The sequence below is a fragment of the Ovis canadensis genome, chromosome 22 (genome assembly GCF_042477335.2).
Source record: "Ovis canadensis isolate MfBH-ARS-UI-01 breed Bighorn chromosome 22, ARS-UI_OviCan_v2, whole genome shotgun sequence".
Taxonomy (NCBI): domain Eukaryota; kingdom Metazoa; phylum Chordata; class Mammalia; order Artiodactyla; family Bovidae; genus Ovis; species Ovis canadensis.
In genome coordinates, this window is record NC_091266.1 from 38,438,925 (window position 1) to 38,462,757 (window position 23,833).

The 23,833-nt window shown below is 46.9% G+C and overlaps 1 protein-coding gene across 18 annotated transcripts in view; it reads left to right on the forward strand.

Annotated features, from left to right (window-relative positions):
• Positions 1–23,522, forward strand: part of GBF1 (golgi brefeldin A resistant guanine nucleotide exchange factor 1) — a 124,602-nt gene extending 101,080 nt beyond the window's left edge. For 7 of the 18 annotated variants that reach the window (XM_069567355.1, XM_069567352.1, XM_069567353.1 and 4 more), the window contains 32 exons: positions 1,996–2,143; positions 2,471–2,694; positions 3,226–3,394; positions 3,824–4,035; positions 4,384–4,482; positions 5,063–5,257; positions 5,468–5,657; positions 6,282–6,422; positions 6,742–6,830; positions 7,779–7,981; positions 8,443–8,566; positions 8,854–8,979; positions 9,249–9,331; positions 9,960–10,196; positions 10,476–10,569; positions 10,936–11,112; positions 11,443–11,507; positions 11,593–11,716; positions 11,909–11,980; positions 12,125–12,219; positions 12,453–12,606; positions 15,838–16,063; positions 16,575–16,735; positions 16,867–17,113; positions 17,236–17,441; positions 20,536–20,686; positions 20,783–20,913; positions 21,114–21,215; positions 21,483–21,596; positions 21,745–21,925; positions 22,072–22,200; positions 22,674–23,522. In XM_069567355.1, coding sequence (XP_069423456.1) covers positions 1,996–2,143; positions 2,471–2,694; positions 3,226–3,394; positions 3,824–4,035; positions 4,384–4,482; positions 5,063–5,257; positions 5,468–5,657; positions 6,282–6,422; positions 6,742–6,830; positions 7,779–7,981; positions 8,443–8,566; positions 8,854–8,979; positions 9,249–9,331; positions 9,960–10,196; positions 10,476–10,569; positions 10,936–11,112; positions 11,443–11,507; positions 11,593–11,716; positions 11,909–11,980; positions 12,125–12,219; positions 12,453–12,606; positions 15,838–16,063; positions 16,575–16,735; positions 16,867–17,113; positions 17,236–17,441; positions 20,536–20,686; positions 20,783–20,913; positions 21,114–21,215; positions 21,483–21,596; positions 21,745–21,925; positions 22,072–22,200; positions 22,674–22,954 — 4,950 coding nt within the window. In that variant the 3' untranslated portion in view covers positions 22,955–23,522. The remainder of the gene's footprint in view (positions 1–1,995; positions 2,144–2,470; positions 2,695–3,225; positions 3,395–3,823; positions 4,036–4,383; positions 4,483–5,062; positions 5,258–5,467; positions 5,658–6,281; positions 6,423–6,741; positions 6,831–7,778; positions 7,982–8,442; positions 8,567–8,853; positions 8,980–9,248; positions 9,332–9,959; positions 10,197–10,475; positions 10,570–10,935; positions 11,113–11,442; positions 11,508–11,592; positions 11,717–11,908; positions 11,981–12,124; positions 12,220–12,452; positions 12,607–15,837; positions 16,064–16,574; positions 16,736–16,866; positions 17,114–17,235; positions 17,442–20,535; positions 20,687–20,782; positions 20,914–21,113; positions 21,216–21,482; positions 21,597–21,744; positions 21,926–22,071; positions 22,201–22,673) is intronic. The other 11 variants (XM_069567360.1, XM_069567356.1, XM_069567370.1 and 8 more) reach the window with 3 other exon arrangements.
• Positions 23,523–23,833: the final 311 nt, after the last annotated feature.

Consider the following 23,833-nt stretch of genomic DNA (forward strand, 5'->3'; position numbering starts at 1 on the left):
AATTATATAGAAAAGGAGATGAAGAGTTTCATGGACTGTACACCCCAGCCCCCACCTTAGGATCTTATAACAGGGAGCACAGCTATACTTTTAAAGGACTGAGACACTTGTAAGAACTGGCAGCCTCTCAATTCTTACTCCAGCCAAGAGGCAGAGAACACTCACTGAAATGATCAGGTTAAAGCTGAAATACTCACTGAAATGATCAAACACATCCTCTCCTTTGCAGAGGATGGAGAAGGAGACAGGGATATGATCCTAGTGTGGGAAGGAATCTCAGTGACTGGCTTCTCATTGAAAGTGGGACTACCTGGAGTTCCTGAAATTGGGGAGCCACTTGGAGAGAAAAGTTATCTCACACAAGTCAACCCAGATGTGAGTGTTTTTTGGAGCTCAGTGACAGTTTACAGTTTAAGCCAGGAGGTTCCTGTTTTCCCTCATTGATCTCTTGGACTTCTGGCCTATCTGTATGTTTGACTGACTCTTACCTCCAGAATTTTTTTTTTGCCATGGACTTGATCCAGATGAGCTTCAGTGGTTCCCGGAGGGAGCATCCTGGTTCCTGCTTACCACAGAAACCCCAGTACTCAGAGCACTTGAAGCTCTGTTCTAGGCATATGACTGCTGGCATTTAGGAGATGCAGGGACAAAAAGTGTAAATCCAATGCTAGGCTGTTGCTATGTTACTAAGAGCTGGAGGTGGGGCTCAGCTGTTGGGCCTCTCTCCTTTATGGGTGGAGATATGGGTAGGGAGGAAAAAATTATGTGGTTTCTAAGCAAAACATCAAAGGTTAGCCAAATTCTGGAGGGCTTGGGGAAAGAAGGGGGGCCTATCTCTCAGATAGCAGAAGGAATTGAATAGGCCAAGGATAACATGGGTATATTCAGCCTTTAGAAAGAGGCAGGGAGAAAAAATTGTTTCTGCTCTCTTTTAGAGTCATGCTAATGGTTCCTAGAAAAGAATTTCTATTGCCCATCCCAGGAATGGTCCATCAGTCTAGGAATAGTTTGATATAACTGAAGGGGGATTAGATTCAAACCATAACTGAGAAGGCATCAGGATTAAGAAAATGAAATGAGCATAAACAAAGTAGCTATGAACTTAGAGTGGAAAAAAATGCATGAAAATTTATACCCTAAAGTAGTCAACAGGTGATAAAGGTTTTCCTTTGTGACTAAAAAGGAACTATAGGAGGGATTAGAAATATAGCAAGAGAGAAGGAAATGGAATAGAGCAAGAGTCTAAGAAATCCAGTAGTCTTAGCATCTGAAAGCATAAAGATGCTTCTGGAAAGACCAACAGTGAGAAGGATAGGAGGGCTCATTTATATACTGAAATTGGGAGTACCAGGGCAGCAACATGACATGACCTTTCATCCTTAACTCCACAAGTCAGCTGGGATACCACTCCTTCCATAATTCTAAGGAATTAACCTTTGACCTGTTTGATGTAGACAGTCAAGAGTGAGGGATGTGGTTAGGATCTAGGCCCAGTTCATGAAGTAATAGGAAAGCTAAGCATTTGGCTGAGAAGAGGTAGGCTGTCATAGCTGGGTAAGAACTAAGAGTCGAAGGCTTCTATGCAGGTAGTTGAGGGAAGCCCAGGGCTCCAGGGCCTGTAGATGTCCAGCTTCTGGCAAAGGACCCCCTGCCCTTACCCTTTTTGCACAAGGGTCGGGCACCATCTGCAGGGCTCAGGATGGCCACCTGGGATTCAAGGAAGCAGAGTGATGTGTGAGGATTGACCTTAGCAATGACCAGCCTAAAAACAGAATGTCACCTTGCACTTGGAGGCTCCCAGGCTGACCTTTAAAGTGGCGAATGTAGAAGGCCAGCTAGAGGACTAGGACTGTGCTCTGATGGTCTCGATTGTTACTTTGGTACAGATGTGGTGTATAGGCTATTTTCTAGGGACCAGTAGAACTAAAGAAGGGAGATTTCTAGGGATAGAATCTTAATTTGAATATCAGTGCTAATGAGGTATGATATTTCCAGCTGAAAATGAGAGCAGGAGGCATGAGTGATTCATCTAAGTGGAAGAAACAGAAGAGATCTCCCCGGGCCCCACGCCATGTGACCAAAGTCATACCAGGTTCAGAGCAGCCTGCTTCCAGTGGAACCACCTTATCCTCTAACCTCGGTGGTGAGTACCTTGAGCTGCTTCTTCTAGTTAGAATAGATAGAAGAAAAGCTCCTACCTCTCTCAGGAATTGTGTCAGTGAAGACCAACTAACTGAGGCACTTTGGTCCTTCTGCAGAGGGCAAAAAGGAAAAATTCCAGGTCAGGTCAAACCGTGACCATTTAGCAATTCTGCAGTGACTTAAGGTTGTTTTCCTTCCAGTGGGACTCTGACTACTTTAGAGACCAGCGTATGCAGTCTAGGCAAAAACAAGCAAACAAACGGTACCATGGAGGGTAGGTGTTTCCTAGAGTCTCTTTTCTTTAAGCTTTACTTACTTTATTTGGCAGGTGGCATGCCCTTCATTGATGTACCCACTCCCATCTCCTCTGCAAGTTCAGAAACTGCTTCAGCAGTGGTCAGCCCATCTACTGACAGTGGTCTGGAGTTCTCCTCCCAGACCACCTCCAAAGAAGACCTCACTGACCTGGAGCAACCTGGCCCTCCAGGGTACAGCACAGTTGCAGACTCTGGCAGCAGCGAGCTGGGGGCTCCTGAGCAACCTGAGCTGCAGGTATGGCTTTGATTTCTAAAGATCCCCATGCAGTCTTCTGCTGTGGGAATTGGCTTGATCCCTTGGCTCCTTTATCCAGGCCTTGCTTCACAAGAAGGTTGGGGCAGTAGGGGTTCTTCCCTGTTTCCTAGAATTAGCTGTGCTGCCTGGGAAAAAAAAAAAACAGCTTGACTCACTGTGGTGGGTAGCTCCCGGGATTTTCAAGTTGTGCATACAGGCAGTACTTGGCAAAGGTGAGGATGCTGGTCATGGCTTTTTCTGGATATTAATGATCTAAAGCCCAAGCCCCTGAGGTCCTCTGTTGGTATGGGGTTCTAGTCACCATAAGTCAGTGTTGGCTCAGGTGATGTTTTCTGAGTCCTTCGTCATACTCCTTCCCTAAACCATCTTGCAGTGATTCATAGCCCACTGAGCTGGCCCTGTACCCACAGTCCACTAGAGATACTTGGAGGACAGAGACTTAAGAGAAATAAGTTCCAAGTTGCTCTTGCCTCTTCCTTTTTCCTATATCCTCCCCATGACTGATCATAGCAGGAAGGGGCCCATGTGGAAAAGGCCCAATCGACATCTGTGGAATCCATCCCTGAAGTGTTAGAGGAGTGCACATCCCCTGCTGACCACTCTGACTCCGCCTCTGTCCATGACATGGATTACGTCAATCCCCGGGGCGTGCGCTTTACACAGTCCTCTCAGAAAGAAGGTGAGTACTCTCAGACAGGTTCTTCCCCTATCCGACACACTAAGCTGTCTGACCCTAAACCACCCTAGATCCAGGGTGTCTTCTGGCAATGTCCTAGGCTATTGTCTAGTGAGGAAATGGAATCAAGCCAGAGGACTGTTGGATGGAGCCCTTGCCTAGCTTACACAGAGAGGGGATTTGGTTAACAGTAGGAAGTGAAAGGGAAGAATAGAAGCTTGAGACTTCTAACAGAAAGATGGGATCATCAATTCTGATTCTCTTCAGTGAGTGAGGCTTAGTCTCCCTACTGCCCTAGAAAAAAAAATTTTTTTTTTTTTTTCTGGAAGAGAATCACTTATCTGAAATATTCTGTATGATACAGGGCAGGTTAGCCCTGTGATTGAGCCAGTTGTTTCTTAGCAGTCCCGCTTCCCTCCTGGCCTTTCCCAGGCACAGCTTTGGTCCCCTATGGTCTTCCCTGCATCCGTGAGCTCTTCCGCTTTCTCATCTCCCTCACCAACCCACACGACCGCCACAACTCAGAGGTTATGATCCACATGGGACTGCATCTGCTCACAGTGGCTCTTGAGTCTGCCCCCATAGCCCAGTGCCAAACCCTCTTGGGCCTCATCAAGGATGAGATGTGCCGCCACTTATTCCAGGTAAGACTGGATTTCTAGAGGGGCACCAAGCCCCTGGCTTTTTTTCAGGGTCTCTTAAGGGCCAGGGACACAGGGAGGTTTGGCTGATTCGTGTGAAGAGTATAGGACCCAGGAAAGAACCTACCTCCCCTACTGACCACTAGTCATAGTCAAGAGGCCTCCATTAATTCCCCGGGGATGCTGGCAACCAAGGGGAAACATAGGAATGGCTGGATACAGAGTTCCCTCAGAGCACAGATATAGAGTTCCCTTGGTGGCAACTTCCCACAGTTTGCTCTCCTGCTTTTCTCTTGGTTGAGCCAAAGTCAGGTTCAGAAACCTAATGGCCGGTCCTACTGTGATCTCCAGCTACTCAGCGTAGAGCGACTGAACCTTTATGCTGCTTCCCTCCGGGTATGCTTCCTACTCTTTGAGAGCATGAGGGAGCATCTCAAGTTCCAATTAGAGGTGAGTTTCTTGAACTTGGAAAAAGAAGGGAAAAAATTGGAAGATGTATGGCACCTTCATTTGGATCAGCTTTGTCATGCTGCGGGGGTGGAATTTAGTAGCATCTGAGGAGAGTGCTTTTAGCCTCCATAGTTTGGTTCACTGGCTAACCTCTCTCATGGACAAATTAAAAGGAGCCCAGAGAAATCTGCCTGGCTTTAAAATGGGAGAACCCAAGTGTGAGAATTGGCAAGTAACCTCACTGTGAGTGGGTAGAACTCTTTTGCCTGTAGTTCTTTTGCAACACAAGCAGGCAGGTCAAGCTCAATTCACCATAAAATTGCAAAAAGGAACCCTGAATAGGACCAGATCAGGCTCACAGAGCACAAAAAGGGCAATAGGCAACTTGTTTTGGATCAGGCATGAGGTAGAGAACCAGCCCGCCCCATCATGAAGGGCAAAGAGGAGAATGTCTTTAGGTATGGAATACCATTGTCCCTTAATGCATGCTTCCTGGCTAGCATTTGCTTCCTGTCTAATTTGCCTCTTCTTATCTTGAACCCTTTCCCCATCCAAATGGCAATTACTGGATTATTGTCAGATGTACATCAAAAAGCTCATGGAGATCATCACTGTGGAGAACCCTAAGATGCCTTATGAGATGAAGGAGATGGCACTGGAGGCTATTGTGCAGCTCTGGCACATCCCCAGCTTTGTCACTGAGCTCTATATCAACTATGATTGTGACTACTACTGTTCCAACCTCTTTGAAGATCTCACCAAGCTGCTGTCCAAGGTGCTGAGCATTGTTACTGGTCTCTAGAAAGAAAATTAAGGAAATCTCTCTGGTGGTAGTGAGGATAGTACATATAGGGAATGAAACACTTGAAAGTTGGGAAACAAAAGGAAGGGCATTTTCTCAAAGCAATGTAAAAGTTATGGGCAATTTTAGGATTTTTTGAGAAGTATTCTAACCTCAAGTCTACTGGATCTGTTTACTTTCCAGAATGCCTTCCCTGTGTCTGGTCAGCTCTATACAACACACCTGCTGTCTCTCGATGCCCTACTGACAGTGATTGACAGCACTGAGGCCCACTGCCAGGCCAAAGTCCTCAACAACCTTATCCAGCAAGAAAGGAAAGAGGCAGCCAGACCTGGCTATGAGGCAGTAGATGGCACTCGAGAAGCCAACAATAGTGAGAGGAATTTCTTTCTTTGAGGATCCCAGGATTCTATGTTTATCCCTCCTCTACTCACTGAATCCTTTCTCCTACACTTTCATTACTTCCTCTGAAGTACTCCTAATTCTGTGTTTCTAAGATTTGATGATGTGAATCATAGACCAGACTGGCACATAAACAGGACTCATGGACTTCTCCCTTTCTCCTCTTCCATACTTTGTCTTTTTTACTGAATTGTTATATCTTTATGGGGAGAAAAGAGAATTTAGATTAAAGGATATATAGGACTTATGTTCCTTAAAGTTCCAGGCTTTAAGGAAGCTTTTCCTACTTTTCCTACTTTCCTTCTCCTACTCCCAGTAACTGCCTCAACTCCAATTACTCTTCTCTAACTTTTCCTTGAGATTGAGGTGCAGGAGATCAAGGAAAGTGACTCATTAATCTCTTTATTAAACTATAGAATCTAATGCTTGACTAATGTGTGATAGTGAATACTTATTTGGGCTTGAGTTTATCCTGTCAGGGTTGGTGACCTATGTGGGAACATGCAGATCTCCTTTGCCTGAGACTCGATTCTCCTGAAGCTCTGCTTGGCTTCCTACAGCACCAGTCTTCACTTAGCTTCTTCTCTCTTACCAGCCGAGAGAGCAGCCAGTGATGGGAAGGCTACAAGCATGGCCCCAGACATCGCAGGCCTGAATCTGCCAGGTGGAGGGCGGCTGCCAGCAGAACATGGGAAACCAGGATGCAGTGATCTGGAGGAAGCTGGTGACTCTGGGGGTGTGTACTGAGCGTCCATCTTCCTCAGCCCCCCTCAGCTGGAAGACCTGTTGGAGAACAGGGCACGGTCGCAGAAACCCCTGAGGGCGGTACCCAAATGAACTTGGCCGCTCACCTTGGCTTCATACCCAGAGAGAGGAAGGAGAACACTGGGAACCCTAGAAAATAGAACCTCTAGGGATGTGAAAGACTGATGAGCACAAGAAACTTTCTGAGGCATCCTTCTTTTCATTAGAGGGTATATCAGCATCCTTCTAAAAGTCATTTTCCTGGTAAAAGAGGTCTTACTGGTGTTTCCCTCTTTCCCTCCCATTCCTAGCTGACAAAAAGTTTACCCGGAAACCACCTCGATTTTCCTGTCTCCTGCCAGATCCACGAGAGTTGATTGAAATTAAAAACAAAAAGAAGGTACATATAGATATCCCCAGAGCTCAACCTCTACCCGCTCTGACTGGGTGTTCTCTGTGGGGTTCTGTCTCAGAGAACAAGCGAGAGTTTCAGCTCACTGAACAGTTTCCTACAGCTAATTTTTGTGCTTGTTGGGACTTCAGCAGTCCCCCAGTCTCCTTTGAAGCCCTTTCCTTACTCCTAAGCCATGTAATCAGGACCACCTATTGTGTGCTCCTGGGCAAATGCTGCCCTCACTGAGAGTCAAGTGTTAACTTGTGGTGACAGGAGTCCTGGGAACTGGTATCCTGTGGGTCACTGAAGGTTATTGGTCATCTGGAGCTCTGGGGTGATCATTGGCAATAAAAGGGTATTGACATTTATTCTGGTGCTTTTAGTAAAGTTCAAATAACTGTGCTTTGTGGTTTTCTTAACACCAAGAAAACCTATTTAACCCTTCTTCATCTTAAGGCCAGCCTATGATTTTGGTTTATGTGTGCCCTTGATTGCAGAACTGTGAATAGACAGTCAAAAAGTTATCGTCACAGTTTGCCTTGTCTTTCAATCTCCAGGGCCTTAAGAGATAGGAAACCAAAGAAAGAAGGGGAATCTGTAAAGAAAGATGAGAATCAGCTAGTCTGTAAACAGATACTAGGGATGGCTGTAAAACTGAAAAGATAACCTTCTCTAGTCTCTTTCTTTTACTTTTCCCCCCTGATTCTCAGGTTGGAGGAGAGTGCTATGGATTTTTAGCACTCAGAAAAGGAGTAAGAAGGAGTTCCTCAGCCAGTTCTACATAAACAATGGAGATTGGGGAAAGCTAAGGGCCAGTATGATTCAGCCTTAGTTCTGGAGTGAGCTGTGTCCTAGGAACCCATTAGGTGACCAGCTGTGGACCCTGATGGAGGCCTGGTCTTGTCTGGTTTAGGGGCAGAGCAACTTTTGACACCTCCTGTATTTCTCCTGCAGCTGCTGATCACTGGCACAGAGCAGTTCAACCAAAAACCAAAGAAGGGGATCCAGTTTTTGCAGGAGAAAGGTCTCCTTACCATCCCAATGGATAACACAGAGGTAGCCCAGTGGCTGCGAGAGAACCCTCGACTGGACAAGAAAATGATTGGAGAGTTTGTGAGTGACCGCAAAAGCATTGACCTGCTGGAGAGCTTTGTGAGGTGAGGAAACTCTAAGAAACGTGGGATGTAGTTGGGGGACAGACAGTTCAAAATAGTACCAGTCAGTTCCTGCTGGTAACCCAGGTCACATGCTCTTCCTCTTCCCAAGATTTGTATCTGTTTAGTTTAAAAGAGTCTCCAGCAAGAAAGCTGAAGGAGCCAATCCATTTTATACAGAGAACATTGCAAAGGGGTGGAGCAGGGTTCCTGAGCACAGGGCAGGTTCTGGGTTCCAGAATGAAATTTCCAGGCAGGAGCACACTGATGTGAAAAGTACTAAGGTTAGTGGTTGTCAAATTCTGATTCAGTGTTAGAGATGTCCAGAATATACCTCCCCTTCGCCAAAGCCTTCAGCTTCTTCTGTTCCAATAGGAGAAGCTTAGGGGGACTATACCTATAGATCACCCAACATTTGCAACTTATATATCTTAAGTCTTTCATCCTTCTTTCTTTCCCTGTAGCACCTTCAGCTTTCAGGGTCTGCGACTGGATGAAGCTCTCCGGCTCTACCTGGAAGCCTTCCGCTTGCCCGGGGAAGCACCAGTCATCCAGAGGTTGCTAGAGGCATTCACAGAACATTGGAGGGTGAGTTTGAGTGGCAGGGGCTGAGTCCAGCATCCCAAATTAATTTGACTAAGGGTTTCTGTGGCTTCAACTGAAAGACCCAGTTTCTGTCTCCTAAGAAGGCTAAGAACAACATCAATGAGCTTTCCTATAGAGGGGATGCCAACTTCCATCAAGGAGTTGGCAAGAGATAGGTCATTTTCTGGCTGGTACCTTCCCTCTGTCTCAGCATTGACCAGTAGGTTGGCAGTGAGGGTTTGATTGGCCAGAGAAGAGCATTGACATAGGCGGGGTCTTTGCTTTTTCAGAATTGTAATGGCTCCCCATTTGCCAATAGCGATGCCTGCTTTGCCCTGGCCTATGCTGTCATCATGCTTAACACTGACCAGCACAACCACAATGTTCGCAAACAGAATGCGCCCATGACCCTAGAGGTAAGATTGAATCCCAGCCGTGGCAGAGCAGTTCCAGCACAGTTTTGGAGGTAGCAGGAAGGATGTGGGATTTCCAGTGGGCACAGTGGACACGGTTCTGTCCAAGGGAGCCAGGGAGGGCTGGCTAGTATAGGAGAGGAACTGGGATAAGGAAGTGGATTCTCTTACTTACTGTTTCCTAAGTCCTATTTACCACAGACCCAGGAGTTCCTTGAGTGGGGCTTCAGCATTGACACATGGTAGGGTGAATCTTATTGCCCTGTCTCTAGGAGTTTCGCAAAAATCTAAAAGGTGTGAATGGAGGCAAGGACTTTGAGCAAGACATCCTGGAGGACATGTACCATGCCATCAAGTGAGTATGTGTAGAGAATGGTGTAACATCTCTGCTAAGGAGAAGCACACTGCTTCCTTTTCCAAATGTTGGCATCACATCAGTCTGCAGTGACTCACATGCCCTGGATTTAGCTTCGTACTTTAGCTGGGCAGCCCTGTCTCCCCCAGCTCATTTATTTCTTAAAGAAGCTGAACAGTACTATAACTGAAGAACCCTGAGCCAGGATTCAAACTGCCCCTGCTGAGTGGAGGGGGCATCATTGCCCTGTTTTCTGAATCCACAGCAGCTAGCTTTTTCTGTCTAGCTCACAAGATGCGTTAGGATGGGGGTAGTAGAGAACCCAAAATGAGTGCTAGAGAGTGAGGTTTGGGACACTTAAGATTTTTACTGTTCTCTCATACCCAGAAAGAATATGAGATCTTACTATGGAACTAAAGGCCCACTTAGAGACAGGGCTTGGAGATTTATGGGATGCTTCCTTTCTTTCTCCCTGGTGCCACTGGTGGGCAGGGAAGCAGACCACTAAGCTGCAATTTTGATGACCTCTCATTGGTGGAAGTGCCAGTTATGGGCAAAGCCCCTTGTCCTAGATTGTGCTCAGTCAGTTCAGAGCAGTGCACCTACTCCTTTTGTTACCTCCTAACAGGAATGAGGAAATTGTGATGCCTGAGGAGCAGACAGGCTTGGTCCGGGAGAATTACATGTGGAATGTGCTGCTTCATCGAGGTGCCACCCCAGAGGGCATATTCCTACGTGTGCCTGCTGGCAGCTATGATCTTGACCTCTTCACCATGACCTGGGGCCCCACTATTGCTGCTCTCTCTTATGTTTTTGACAAAAGCCTCGAGGAGACAATCATCCAAAAAGCCATCTCAGGCTTCAGGTAGCCAGGATTTGACTTTGGTCTTAATCTTCCACCTCTTTGAGTTAACATGATTGCCCCAATGCCTCTCTGACTCCTACTCTTATTGTCCTTAGAATGGGGTTCCTCCTGAGTTTCTGGAGGGAGACTGAAGCTTGGGAAAGCTCAGTATTAAACAGACTCAAGAGTAAAAGGTTTCTTCCTGAGACTGATTAGGGAAGAATCCCAAGCAAGCCTCCTTGAGGACTTTGAAAGGCTGCCTGGCCTTTCAGTGACTGTATCTGGTATGTGACATTACAGGAAGTGCGCCATGATCTCCGCCCACTATGGCCTCAGTGATGTGTTTGACAATCTCATCATCTCTCTATGCAAATTCACAGCTCTCAGCAGTGAGGTGAGCATCGACAGGAACTGTGTGCTTGGCATTACAAAGGAAGACCTCTCCCTTGGCCATAGATCTACCCTTATCTGTGGAGCTGATTGCCTTCAGCATACTCTCACTCAGCCAGACTACAGAAGAGCTTAGGCCATTTCTGTCTGACATCCCTGCGATGAGATTAGCATTACCTCATATAATGGGGATGAGAGAGGAGACACAATAGTGGAGAAGGCCTTAGCCAGGTTAGCCCTTCTCACCAACATTACAGGGGATTGAAGCAGAAATAGGAGAAGGACCCTTAGGAACATAGGTACAGGCCAAAGAGAATCTCCTTTCAATTCATTTGCCAGGCTCTAAGCCTCTTCTCATTTTCTTTTCCAGTCTATTGAGAACCTGCCCACTGTGTTTGGAAGCAACCCTAAAGCCCACATTGCAGCCAAGACGGTGTTCCATTTGGCCCACCGTCATGGTGACATCCTACGAGAGGGCTGGAAGAATATCATGGAGGCCATGCTGCAACTCTTCCGAGCCCAACTGCTACCCAAGGCTATGGTAGAGGTAATTCTTGGTAGGAGACTAATCGATAATAACAAGGCAAGAGGTCCAAGATTATGTACTATCTGTTTTTAGAAATGGTTGAGAATAGCACTGGGCCTGATGCATGCTGAAACTTAACAGGAACGCCTCAAATGTAAGACCACAGATCTTCAGTCAGGGGATAGCTGTGAAGGAAGGCTGGTAGAAGTCATTACCAGTCACCAATTGGAGGGGACCCTATCAGTTGTGGAGGGCAGAGGGCAACAGGAAGAAAGCCAGAAAACTTTACTCAGAGGAATAGGAAATGCAAAAGGCATGTGGGAAGAAATTATTCTTGACCTGATTTTCTAGGTAGAAGACTTTGTGGATCCCAATGGCAAGATCTGTCTACAGCGGGAAGAGACACCATCGAACCGGTGAGGGCAAATCAGAGGCTAGAGACTTTGGGGAGGGGGCATTAGAACTCTAGAGCTCACTAGAGCTTGTACCCTCTTTCTCCAGGGGAGAGTCAACAGTGCTGAGTTTTGTGAGCTGGCTGACACTAAGTGGTACTGAGCAGTCTAGTGTGCGGGGCCCATCCACTGAAAACCAAGAGGCCAAGAGAATGGCTTTGGACTGTATCAAGGTAACTGACCCTGCTCACCCCTGGTGAACAAGCCTAGATCCTTCTGTACGAGATAAGACACAGCTGTATGAACTGAAGACTAGGATCACTAGAGTTTGTGACCAGAGCTGACTCCTTCTGCCCTCTCTTCCTAGCTTCTTGGGAACATTCTCTTCCCTCTAGTCCTTATCATTAACCCTTGTGCCCCTCTAGCAATGTGACCCAGAAAAGATGATCACAGAAAGCAAATTCCTCCAGCTGGAGTCACTGCAGGAGCTCATGAAGGTACAGAGTGGAGAGGAAAGAGGGATGAAAGGGCTGGCTGGGTCTGGGAGGGGAGACAGGGACATATGCCTCAGTCACTGTCAGGGCTGGGCCAGTGACTGGCTTCTTCTCCATGCCTTCTTTCCTGCAATTATTCTCCTCCAGGCTCTGGTCTCAGTGACACCAGATGAAGAGACCTATGATGAAGAGGATGCTGCTTTCTGCCTGGAAATGCTGCTGAGGATTGTGCTAGAGAACAGGTAGCAGGCAGTCTTTAGGCAGGCCTCATACTGGACTTGTGCCAAAGGGATGGAAGCCTGGAGTCATCTTGCAGGGTGGACTCTAGGGACAAGAAGCACAGGAAGCTGCAGGCAGTGGAGGAGAAGCTTGCTCATTAGACCTGCCTTGAAGGGCCTAGCTTCAATCAGAAAAGAAGGCTTATTGTCTACCGGCCTCTTCATCTGAGACTGTCCTCATCCCTTATATTTCTCAGGGACCGTGTTGGCTGTGTGTGGCAGACTGTTCGAGACCATCTATACCATCTATGTGTCCAGGCCCAGGACTTCTGCTTCCTTGTGGAGCGGGCAGTGGTGGGGCTGCTGCGCCTAGCCATTCGGTTACTCCGGAGAGAAGAGATCAGTGGCCAGGTAAGCAGAGTGCAGCTGGGAGGGTAGGAACGTATATAAGGGGTAGAACCACAGTATTAGTTATCGATATGGCCTGAAACAGAGAGCTCATTTAATACCCTACAGCATGAGCCCAGTGATCTACACAGAGCTGGGGGAGTCTTAACAGGTGGCATTGGAAGTGAGTCTGGAATGGCCTCAGGCATGAAGCCTGATACTCAGCATCTGTGCTCAGTAGGGTTGGACAAGGCTACTGCCTTGTGGCAGTCCCAACCCTGTACCTGATTTCCTAGTTCTCATGCTTAGGACCTTTGCCCAATTTATAAAAAGACAACCAGCATAGAAATAATAAGTGAATTCTGCAAGATCAGGGGATATAAGATCAATACACAAAAATTAATCACATTTTTTAGTACTAACGATGATCATATAGAAAATGAAACCATTTCAAGTTTTCCAAATGAAATCAAATACTTAGCTATAGACCTAACAAAACATGTATACACTCTGTATGCTGAAAATTACAAAATGCTGATGAAAGATATTAAAGAAGACCCATATAAATGAGACATAGTATATGCATAGATTGAAAGATTCAGTGTAGTAAGGACATCATTTCTCCGTTAATTGATCTGTTTAATGCAACTCCTATGAAAATCCCAGCAAGGTTTTTTTGTAGACATAAACAAGCTTATTCTAAGATTTACATGGAAAAGCACAGGCCCTAGAATAGCCAAAAGACATTTTGAGAAAAAAGGTGGGAATGGTCACTCCATGTGATATTAATGCTTACTATACAGCTACAGTAATCAACACTGTGGTATTTTTGGAGGGACAGACACATGGATCAATGTAACAAGCCAAAAACAGACCCACACAAAGAAACGTAACTAATTTTTTGACAAAGGTGCAAAAACAATTCAGTATAGAAAAGATAGCCTTTTTAATTGCTGGAGCAATTGAAATCCATGGTAGGGGGTGAACCTAGACCTAAGCCTCATACCTTATAGAAAAGTTAACTCAAAATGAATTATAGATTTAAATGTAAAATGTAAAACTCTGAAACCTTTAGAAAGAAATACACGAGGATATCTTTGGGAGCTAGGCCAAGAGTTCTTAGACTTGACACCAAAAATACAATCCGTAAAAGGAAAAACTGATAAATTAGACTCATCAATATGAAAAATTCTACTCTATCAGAGCCCAATGTGGAAAGGATATAAAGACAAGGAGTGTTTGTTTTCAAATCAAATACCTGAAAAAAGACATATCTAAAATGTAAAATAACACAAAACATAACAGTAAAAAAAAAAATTAGAAAATGAGTGAAATATATGAAAAAGATACACAGATGGCAGATAAGTACATGAAAATGATTAAGTGATGTTCAAATCATTAGCCAACAGGGAAACACAAAACCACAGTGAAATACCACTGCACACCTATCAGAATGGCTAAAGTGAAAAATAGTGATAATACCAAATGCAGACAAGGATGTGGGTCACTCATAAATTGCTGGTGGAAATGTAAAACAATAGAGTCATTTCTTATCAGACTAAACATGCAGTTTTAACACAGTCCCGCAATTGTGCTCTTGGGTGCTTATCCTAGAGAAATGAAAGCTAACTTTTATAAAAACCTGTGCATGAATGTTCACAGAAGCTTTATTTGTAGTAGCCAAAACTACAATCAGCCCAGATGGTTTTCAACATAAAGTGTAGTATATGCATACCATGGAATACTATTCAGCAACTAAAAGCAACAAATTATTGATACACAATTCCTTGGATGGTTCTCCAGGGAATTATGCTAAATGAAAAAAGCCAATCCCAAAAGGTTATATACTGTATAATTCCATTTATATGACATTTTTGATTGACAGAGTTTTAGAAGTTGTGGACAAATGGCCAGGGGCTAGGGACCAGGGCAAGAAAGAGTTCATGGAATTCTCCAGGCCAGAATACTGAAGTGGGTAGCCTTTCCCTTCTCCAGGGGATCTTCCCAACCCAGGGATCGAACCCAGGTCTCCCACATTGCAAATGGATTCTTTACCAGCTGAGCCACAAGGGAAGCCCAGTAATACTGGAGTGGGTAACCTAGCCCTTCTCTGGGGGATCTTCCCAACCAAGGAATTGAACTGGGGTCTCCTGGATTTGCAGGCGGATTCTTTACCAACTGAGCTATCAGGGAAGCCCAAGAAAGAGGCAAGCGTGGTTATAAAAGAACACGAGGAATCCTGTGGTGTTGAAACTATTCAGCATCTTGGCTAGTGGTGGAAACACAAACCTCCACTTAATTAAATTGTGTAGAACTTAATATACATATAAGTAAAACTGGGGAAATCTGAATAAGATTAGAGAATTCTATCATGGTCAGTATCCTAGTTAGGATGTTATACTATAGTTTTGCATAATGTTACTGGTCTTTTCTTTTTTTCAGTTTTTTAAAACTTAAACTTTTAATATTGAGTTAAAAGTTATATATATATCTATATAACTATATATCAATAGAGTTATATTGATAACTATAGATTCATATGCAGTCTTTTTATAATAAAGTGTTGGATATCAGGTAATTTATTAGATACTGTACTGAAAATGGCAAACAGAATGGTTGTAAGTGCATCAGTTGTTCACCTTGATGATGGCATTTCTGACTGGGAGCGGTGGCACCCTGACACTGCCCAGCATTGCAAGAGAGTATTGTACTGCATGCACATGAGTAGCCCTGGAAAAAATTAACTCTTAAGTATGGTTTCTACTGAATGTGTATTGCTTTTGTACCACTGTAAAGTCCAAAAAAACCTATGTCAGATCATCATAAGTTGGGGGCTGTCTGTATACATTCACCATTTTACCCCAGTGGTAGCTTTATGCAAAACGATAGTATAGTATCCTAACCAGGATACTGACATTGATATAGTTTACTATTCTTACCAGATTTCCCCAGTTTTGGTTGTACTCATATGTGTATTACGTTCTACACAATTTAATCACTTGTGTAGATTTGTGTTTCCACCACTAGGGAAGATGCTGAATAGTTCCACCACCACAGGATCCCTTGTGTTGCCCTTTTATAACTTGCCTCTTTCTTGCCCCCATCCCTAGCCCCTGGCCATCTGTCCACAGAGTACCCTAAGTTGGGTCTTAGTTGAAGCATCCTCACTGGCCTAAGGAGACTGCTGGGGAAAGAGGCTAGACAGGATACTGTGTGCCCACTTTCTACTTCCTGCTCCCTACTCTTGCTCCCCAGGTACTGCTCTCCCTGCGCATTTTGTTACTAATGAAGCCCAGCGTGTTGTCCCGAGTCAGTCACCAGGTAGCCTATGGGCTCCATGAACTCCTTAAGACCAACGCAGCCAATATCCATTCAGGCGATGACTGGGCCACCCTCTTCACACTGCTGGAGTGCATTGGCTCAGGTGTAAAGCCTCCAGCTGCCCTACAGGCCACAGCCAGGGCCGACGCACCTGATGCTGGTAAGCCCTTTCCCAGGGAGATCCACAGTGGCAGATAACCAATCATGGCCCCTGTGGCTGAGACAGCAAAAAAAAAAAAAGGTGGTTGTGTTCATCAGATTAAATACCCTTGGTTCTGCCATCTGCTTCCAGGGCTTTCTGTGCCCACTGGCCTCTCACCAGTACTCACAGACTAATAGCATAAAGGCAAGCAGGCAATGGAAAAGGCTATGAGCCAGGCTTCCTACTGTCCTGGGGACTGTTTCCCCAGAAACTGTCCTCACTGCCATCTCCCTCCCCAACAGCTGCTACTAGATGCCACCCAGAGCCCAAATTAGCCTGCTGCCCCATTTGGTCAAGAGAGCAGCTCTCTAGGCCACCCTTCAGCCCTCTGGTGACAGAGCTGAAACTAATCTAGACCCAGAGAAAAGAGAGGCCAGGCTCCAGCACTTTTCTTCTGATAACTGAAATTATCCCTCATCCCAACATCCCCATTGCCACCCTGACTCTGCCCCTTTCCCCGCTGTTTCAGGGGCCCAGTCAGATAGTGAACTCCCATCCTACCATCAAAATGATATGAGCCTGGACCGAGGGTACACTTCCGACTCAGAGGTCTACACTGACCATGGCAGACCTGGCAAGATTCATCGATCAGCCACAGATGCTGATGTGGTCAACAGCGGCTGGTTAGTGGTGAGTGAGCATATGGGCAGCGGGTGAATCTTCCCCCCCTTGGCCTGTGGAAAAGATTCCTGGTCCTTGAGAGGGCATCTAGGGGACGATCAGGGTCAAGCCTGGATTCTCAGCTCTTCTGTACTCAACAGGTGGGGAAAGATGACATCGATAATTCCAAGCCAGGGCCTGGGCCCAGCCGGCCAGGTCCTTCACCTCTGGTCAATCAGTACAGCCTAACAGTGGGGCTGGACCTTGGGCCACATGATACCAAGTCCCTGCTCAAGTGTGTGGAGTCACTGTCCTTCATCGTGCGTGACGCTGCCCACATCACACCTGACAACTTCGAGCTCTGTGTCAAGACTCTACGCATCTTTGTGGAGGCCAGTCTAAATGGCGGTGGGTCACCTGATGAAGGGGCAGTTGGGGAGTAGCCATGTGAATTACGGGGCAAAGTAGGGGAAAGGCAGGCCACCCATGCCCATAGATATGAAATGTGACCTGGGTCTGGCCCTGCTCAGGGTGCAAGTCCCAGGAGAAACGTGGCAAGAGTCACAAATATGACAACAAAGGAAACCGCTTCAAGAAAAAATCCAAGGAAGGCTCAATGCTTCGGCGGCCTCGAACCTCCAGCCAACATGCCCCTAGGGGCGGGCATAGTGACGACGATGAGGATGAAGGTGTGCCAGCCAGCTACCATACGGTGTCTTTACAGGTCAGTCAGGACGTAAGTATGGCACCCTTTACTTCCTCTCCTTTCCCTGTACCTGACGTCGGGAGTCTTGGTGGGGCCAGGGACAGCCAGGGCTAAGAGGAAGGGCCTATTTTCCCAGCCCAAGTCCTCGGCTAGCACCCCCACTGTTTCCCTATCCAAGGCTACTTGTAAGTCTGCATTTGCTTAATTTTAAAGTTATAGTTTATTTTTTAAATAAATAATTCTAATGCACATAGTACAAAGTTCAAAAGGTACAAATGGGTAAACAGATAAAAGTCCCACTCCATTCCTGTCCCTAGCTGCTAAGTTCTTAACAGAGGGAACCACTGCCACCAGTTTGTGTTTCTTTCTAGTTATTCTGTTGTCTGTTCAAAACATACAACGTTTATTTTATGAGCAGACTTTATACCACTAAATAAATGGAGAACTAATTGCTTTAAATAGAATAACCTTAGAAAAGCAATGAAAACAAAAATTACTACATCTGTCCATACACTCAGTTCAGTTCAGTTCAGTCACTCAGTCGTGTCCGACTGTTTGCGACCCCATGAATCGCAGCACACCAGGCCTCCCTGTCCATCACCATCTCCCGGAGTTCACTCAGACTCACGTCCATCGAGTCAGTGATGCCATCCAGACATCTCATCCTCTGTCGTCCCCTTCTCCTCCTGCCCCCAATCCCTCCCAGCATCAGAGTCTTTTCCAATGAGTCAACTCTTTGCATGAGGTGGCCAAAGTATTGGAGTTTCAGCTTTAGCATCATTCCTTCCAAAGAAATCCCAGGGCGGATCTCCTTCAGAATGGACTGGCTGGATCTCCTTGCAGTCCAAGGGACTCTCAAGAGTCTTCTCCAGCACCACAGTTCAAAAGCATCAATTCTTCGGCACTCAGCCTTCTTCACAGTCCAACTCTCACATCCATACATGACCACTGGAAAAACCACAGCCTTGACTAGACGGACCTTAGTCAGCAAAGTAATGTCTCTGCTTTTGAATATGCTATCTAGGTTGGTCATAACTTTTCTTCCAAGGAGTAAGCGTCTTTTAATTTCATGGCTGCAGTCACCATCTGCAGTGATTTTGGAGCCCCCAAAAATAAAGTCTGACACTGTTTCCACTGTTTCCCCATCTGTTTCCCATGAAATAGATGGGACTGGATGCCATGATCTTCGTTTTCTGAATGTTGAGCTTTAAGCCAACTCTTTTACCCTACTCTTTCACTTTCATCAAGAGGCTTTTTAGTTCCTCTTCACTTTCTGCCATAAGGGTGGTGTCATCTGCATATCTGAGGTTATTGATATTTCTCCCGGCAATCTTGATTCCAACTTGTGTTTCTTCCAGTCCAGCGTTTCTCATGATGTACTCTGCATAGAAGTTAAATAAGCAGGGTGACAATATACAGTCTTGACACACTCCTTTTCCTATTTGGAACCAGTGTGTTGTTCCATGTCCAGTTCTAACTGTTGCTTCCTGACCTGCATACAGATTTCTCAAGAGGCAGGTCAGGTGTTCTGGTATTCCCATCTCTCTCAGAATTTTCCACACTTTATTGTGATCCACACAGTCAGAGGCTTTGGCATAGTCAATAAAGCAGAAATAGATGTTTCTCTGGAATTCTCTTGCTTTTTCCATGATCCAGCGGATGTTGGCAATTTGATCTCTGGTTCCTCTGCCTTTTCTAAAACCAGCTTAAACATCAGGAAGTTCACAGTTCACATATTGTTGAAGCCTGGCTTGGAGAATTTTGAGCATTACTTTACTAGCGTGTGAGATGAGTGCAATTGTTCAGTAGTTTGAGCATTCTTTGGCATTGCCTTTCTTTGGGTTTGGAATGAAAACTGACCTTTTCCAGTCGTGTAGCCACTGCTGAGTTTTCCAAACTTGCTGGCATATTGAGTGCAGCACTTTCACAGCATCATCTTTCAGGATTTGAAATAGCTCAACTGGAATTCCATCATCTCCACTAGCTTTGTTCATAGTGATGCTTTCTAAGACCCACTTGACTTCACATTCCAGGATGTCTGGCTTTAGGTGAGTGATCACACCATCATGATTATCCGGGTCATGAAGATCTTTTTTGTACAGTCCTTCTGTGTATTCTTGCCACCTCTTCTTAATATCTTCTGCTTCTGTTAGGTCCAGACCATTTTTGTCCTTTATTGAACCCATCTTTGCATGAAATGTTCCCTTGGTATCTTTAATTTTCTTGAAGAGATCTCTAGTCTTTCCCATTCTGTTGTTTTCCTCTATTTCTTTGCATTGATCACTGAAGAAGGCTTTCTTATCTCTTCTTGCTATTCTTTGGAACTCTGCATTCAGATGGTTATATCTTTCCTTTTCTCCTTTGCTTTTCGCTTCTCTTCTCTTCACAGCTATTTGTAAGGCCTCCCCAGGCAGCCATTTTGGTTTTTTGCATTTCATTTCCATGGAGATGGTCTTGATCCCTGTCTCCTGTACAGTGTCACGAACCTCATTCCATAGTTCATCAGGCACTCTATCTATCAGATCTAGACCCTTAAATCTATTTCTCACTTCCACTGTATAATCATAAGGGATTTGATTTAGGTCATACCTAAATGGTCCAGCGGTTTTCCCTATTTTCTTCAATTTAAGTCTGAATTTGGCAATAAGGAGTTCATGATCTGAGCCACAGTTAGCTCCCGGTCTTGTTTTTGCTGACTGTATAGAGCTTCTCCATCTTTGGCTGCAAAGAATGTAATCAATCTGATTTCGGTACTGCCTGTCAAAGCCTCTGAGCCTGAGATTTGCCATTTTTTAAATGAGGTTAATGAATATGAGGCTTAATCTGTCATCAGGGTGAAAGAGAAGTGAAAAGAAAGTGCCTTTCTCACTATGTAATTGTTATTAAATTCTTAGTGCACACACCTCAAGTCCCTGCTACTGGGAGTAATACCTATCTTTGGAAAACACTGGTCAGGAGTAGGACACCCAGCTCACACAGTTGGAGAGAGTGATGAGAGGAGTGTGGTGCGATCAGTCCTAGGGGCTCCCTTGAGGACTCAGTCAGGGACAGTGGGAGTGGGCTGTTGGGGAGGGGCTCCAGCAGACCTAACCCCATTTGTGTCCTGCCCCTCCTGTGATCCCAGTTGCTAGATCTGATGCACACCCTGCACACAAGGGCAGCCTCTATCTACAGCTCATGGGCGGAGGAGCAGCGCCACCTGGAGACAGGCGGCCGGAAGATTGAAGCTGATTCACGCACCCTCTGGGCTCACTGCTGGTGCCCTTTACTGCAGGGTAAACCTCAGGGGAGCAGGGGCAGAGGTGGAGCTGCTGATTAGGAACTACCAAGATCAGGATGCCTGAAGGATCTGAGCCTGTTCTTGTTCTTAGGCATTGCCTGCCTGTGCTGTGATGCCCGGCGGCAGGTGAGGATGCAGGCACTGACGTATCTGCAGCGAGCACTGCTGGTACATGATCTTCAGAAGTTAGATGCTCTGGAATGGGAGTCCTGTTTTAACAAGGTAGGCCTTCCCTCTAGTCTTAAGGTAAAGGGCAAATCCTAAAGACAGGGATCCCCTGGCAGCCTGAAGAGCCACTAATGTCAATCCTCAGTTGATTATACCTTCCCTCCTGCTCTGTACCCACACTCCCCAACCCAGGGTCCGGTGGGCAAGGCTTCCACCTGACCCCTCTGGAGAGACGTTGACTCTTTACCCATCAGGTGCTGTTTCCTCTACTGACCAAGCTCTTGGAGAACATCAGCCCTGCGGATGTGGGTGGGATGGAGGAGACACGGATGAGGGCTTCCACCCTGCTCTCTAAGGTACTGTCACCACCCTACCACCCTGTACCTACACCCACTCTCTCCAAACCTGCCACTTCAGAAGCCTGGGAGGACCCAGAGATGTAGTGTAGGCACTTATGACCCCCAGCTGTAGAGACTCAGCAGGACCCAGGAGGATTTTGGAATTCAGAGGAGTCTCTGATCCAGGATTCCCATGAAAGATCGAGAAGGCTTGCCTCCTATCCATGGAGAGGGGTGCAGAAGGCTCCTACCTTCCTCTCGGCTGAAAGGGGCTGGGGCCCATAGGTCTTTCTGCAGCACCTGTCTCCACTGCTGTCACTCTCCACCTTTGCGGCCCTCTGGCTGACCATCCTGGACTTCATGGACAAGTACATGCACGCAGGCTCCAGTGACTTACTGGTACGTTCTGCCTCAGCCCAATGCTGCTGCCTGTGTCCTCTCCTGCCTTCTGGGAAGACTTGCTGTTTCCCCCTTGGTGGCTGTCTCCTCCTTACCATATTCCTCCATATCCTTTTTCCCATTCTCATGGTCCCACTGCCATCTGCAGTCAGAGGCCATTCCAGAGTCTCTGAAGAACATGCTTCTGGTGATGGACACAGCAGAGATTTTCCACAGTGCAGATGCCCGAGGAGGCAGCCTCTCAGCCCTCTGGGAGATCACCTGGGAGCGCATTGACTGTTTCCTGCCCCACCTGCGAGATGAGCTCTTCAAGCAGACGGTCATCCAGGGTAGGGGGCTCCGGCCAACTTCATCAGAGAGAGTCTGGAGCTAATAACTAGTTCTGTGCCCTGGGTAGGTGGGAAGTCTAGTAGGCAGCCAAGACTACTCAGAGAACGCACTGAGAGCTGCTATCTGGATTCTCTGCCATCCCCAGACCCTGTGCCCATGGAGCCTCATGCCTCAAAACCGCTGGCCTCAGCACACCTGACTCCTGCTGCTGGTGACACTAGAAGCCCTGGCCATCCACCTCCCCCAGACATGCCCTCTGAGCTGGGGACCTGTGGTGAGTCCCTCTGAGCGAGCTTGCTGGGTGTCAAGGCCTAAGAGGAGGCCCAGAGTACTTTATGACTGCTGCTGAGCACAGGCAGTGAGCCAGGGGAAAGGAGGAGCCACAGGATCCAGCTTACCTGCTCTTCCTGTGGGAGACTGCAGGGCCAGGTCTGATGAGCTTGCTGCCCGGGATTTGCAGGCTTCAGAGAAGAAGGCTGGATTGGGAACTTGGGATGAAGAGGTAGAGGTGCCCTTCAGGGATGTTAGTAAAAAGCAGACCAAAATTAATCTGACTGGAGGTACAACAGTCGGGGGAGTGGGTAGGTATGAGGTAACTGGACACTGGAATAAGTTTCAAGCAGACAATCTCAACTATGTAGACTGGGAGGAGTCATTTTGCTCACAGGAATGGGGAGGAGCAGAAGTGTGGTAAACCAGCTGCGGACTGTAAGGGGGTTTGACTACAGCCACCTTGCTTTCCTCTAGACTTTGAGAAGCCCGAGGGCCCCCGACCTGCTAACAGCAGTTCTTCTGGATCACCAGTGGCGTCCAGCCCCAGCAGGCTGAGCCCTACCCCAGATGGGCCTCCACCGCTGGCTCAGTCCCCACTGATCCTGCAGCCCTTGGCCTCCCCTCTGCAGGTGGGCGTGCCCCCCATGACTCTGCCCATCATCCTCAACCCTGCTCTCATTGAGGCCACCTCACCTGTGCCCCTCCTGGCCACACCTCGTTCCACAGACCCCATGCCCACCTCTGAGGTCAACTAAGGCAGGCTCCTCAGCTATCAGGACCAGTACTTCCAAGCAGGCTGTCCCTGGCCCTGCTCTCAGCTGTCCCAGGGGCCACAGACTCTTCAGTCCCAGCCTAAGTGGCTGTCACTGCTTTTTGGATGGGGATAGGAAATAGAACTTTTATGGCCCCTCCTAGGACCCACAGATAGTCTGTGGGACCTTCCTCCTCTGCTCTCCATTTCTGGGAGTCCAACCTGAGAGCACACTCAGGTATCACCTGCAGCCTGGCAGCTCCGAGGAGGGAGGCATCACTGTACCAGCCCTGCAGTGCCCGCCCTTGTGCCCGTCCTGTCCATGTCAGGCATCGAGAGCCCAGTCAACCACTCTGCACTTTGTTTCCCTCTCCCAGCCCCACTCCCACTAGCCCTGGACTACCACCTCTAGTTTTTCCTCTTTTATTAATTGGTCAGTTTGGAGAGTTGATTTGCGCCATAGAGTGGGCAGGTGGGACTGGAGAAAAGAACTGCCCCCCGGAGCATGTACATATGGAAAAACAGGAAAACAGTGGACTTTTTATGATGTAATAAATGTCTTAGTACCAACATCACGGCCTTTTCTTCTAGTTTCCTTCTTGAGCTTGTGGGTACCGTATTTTGGGATATGTAGGCCCTCACGTGAACAGAGGCCGAGCCTACCAACCATGGTCAGGATTCCTTCACCACTGCTGCTGCCCACCTCCGCACGCCCCCACCGCCACCACCACCATCAGAGCAGTGCTCCCTTGTCACCACGGATGTGCTGGGGGTTGACAGTTCTCTTCCCTAACTGCTCCAGTGGAGATAACTGTGACAGCTCAGGCTGGGGCAGGGGGAAGGTGAGCCAGGGCTGAGCTGTCATTACTCAGAAGGCTTCCCT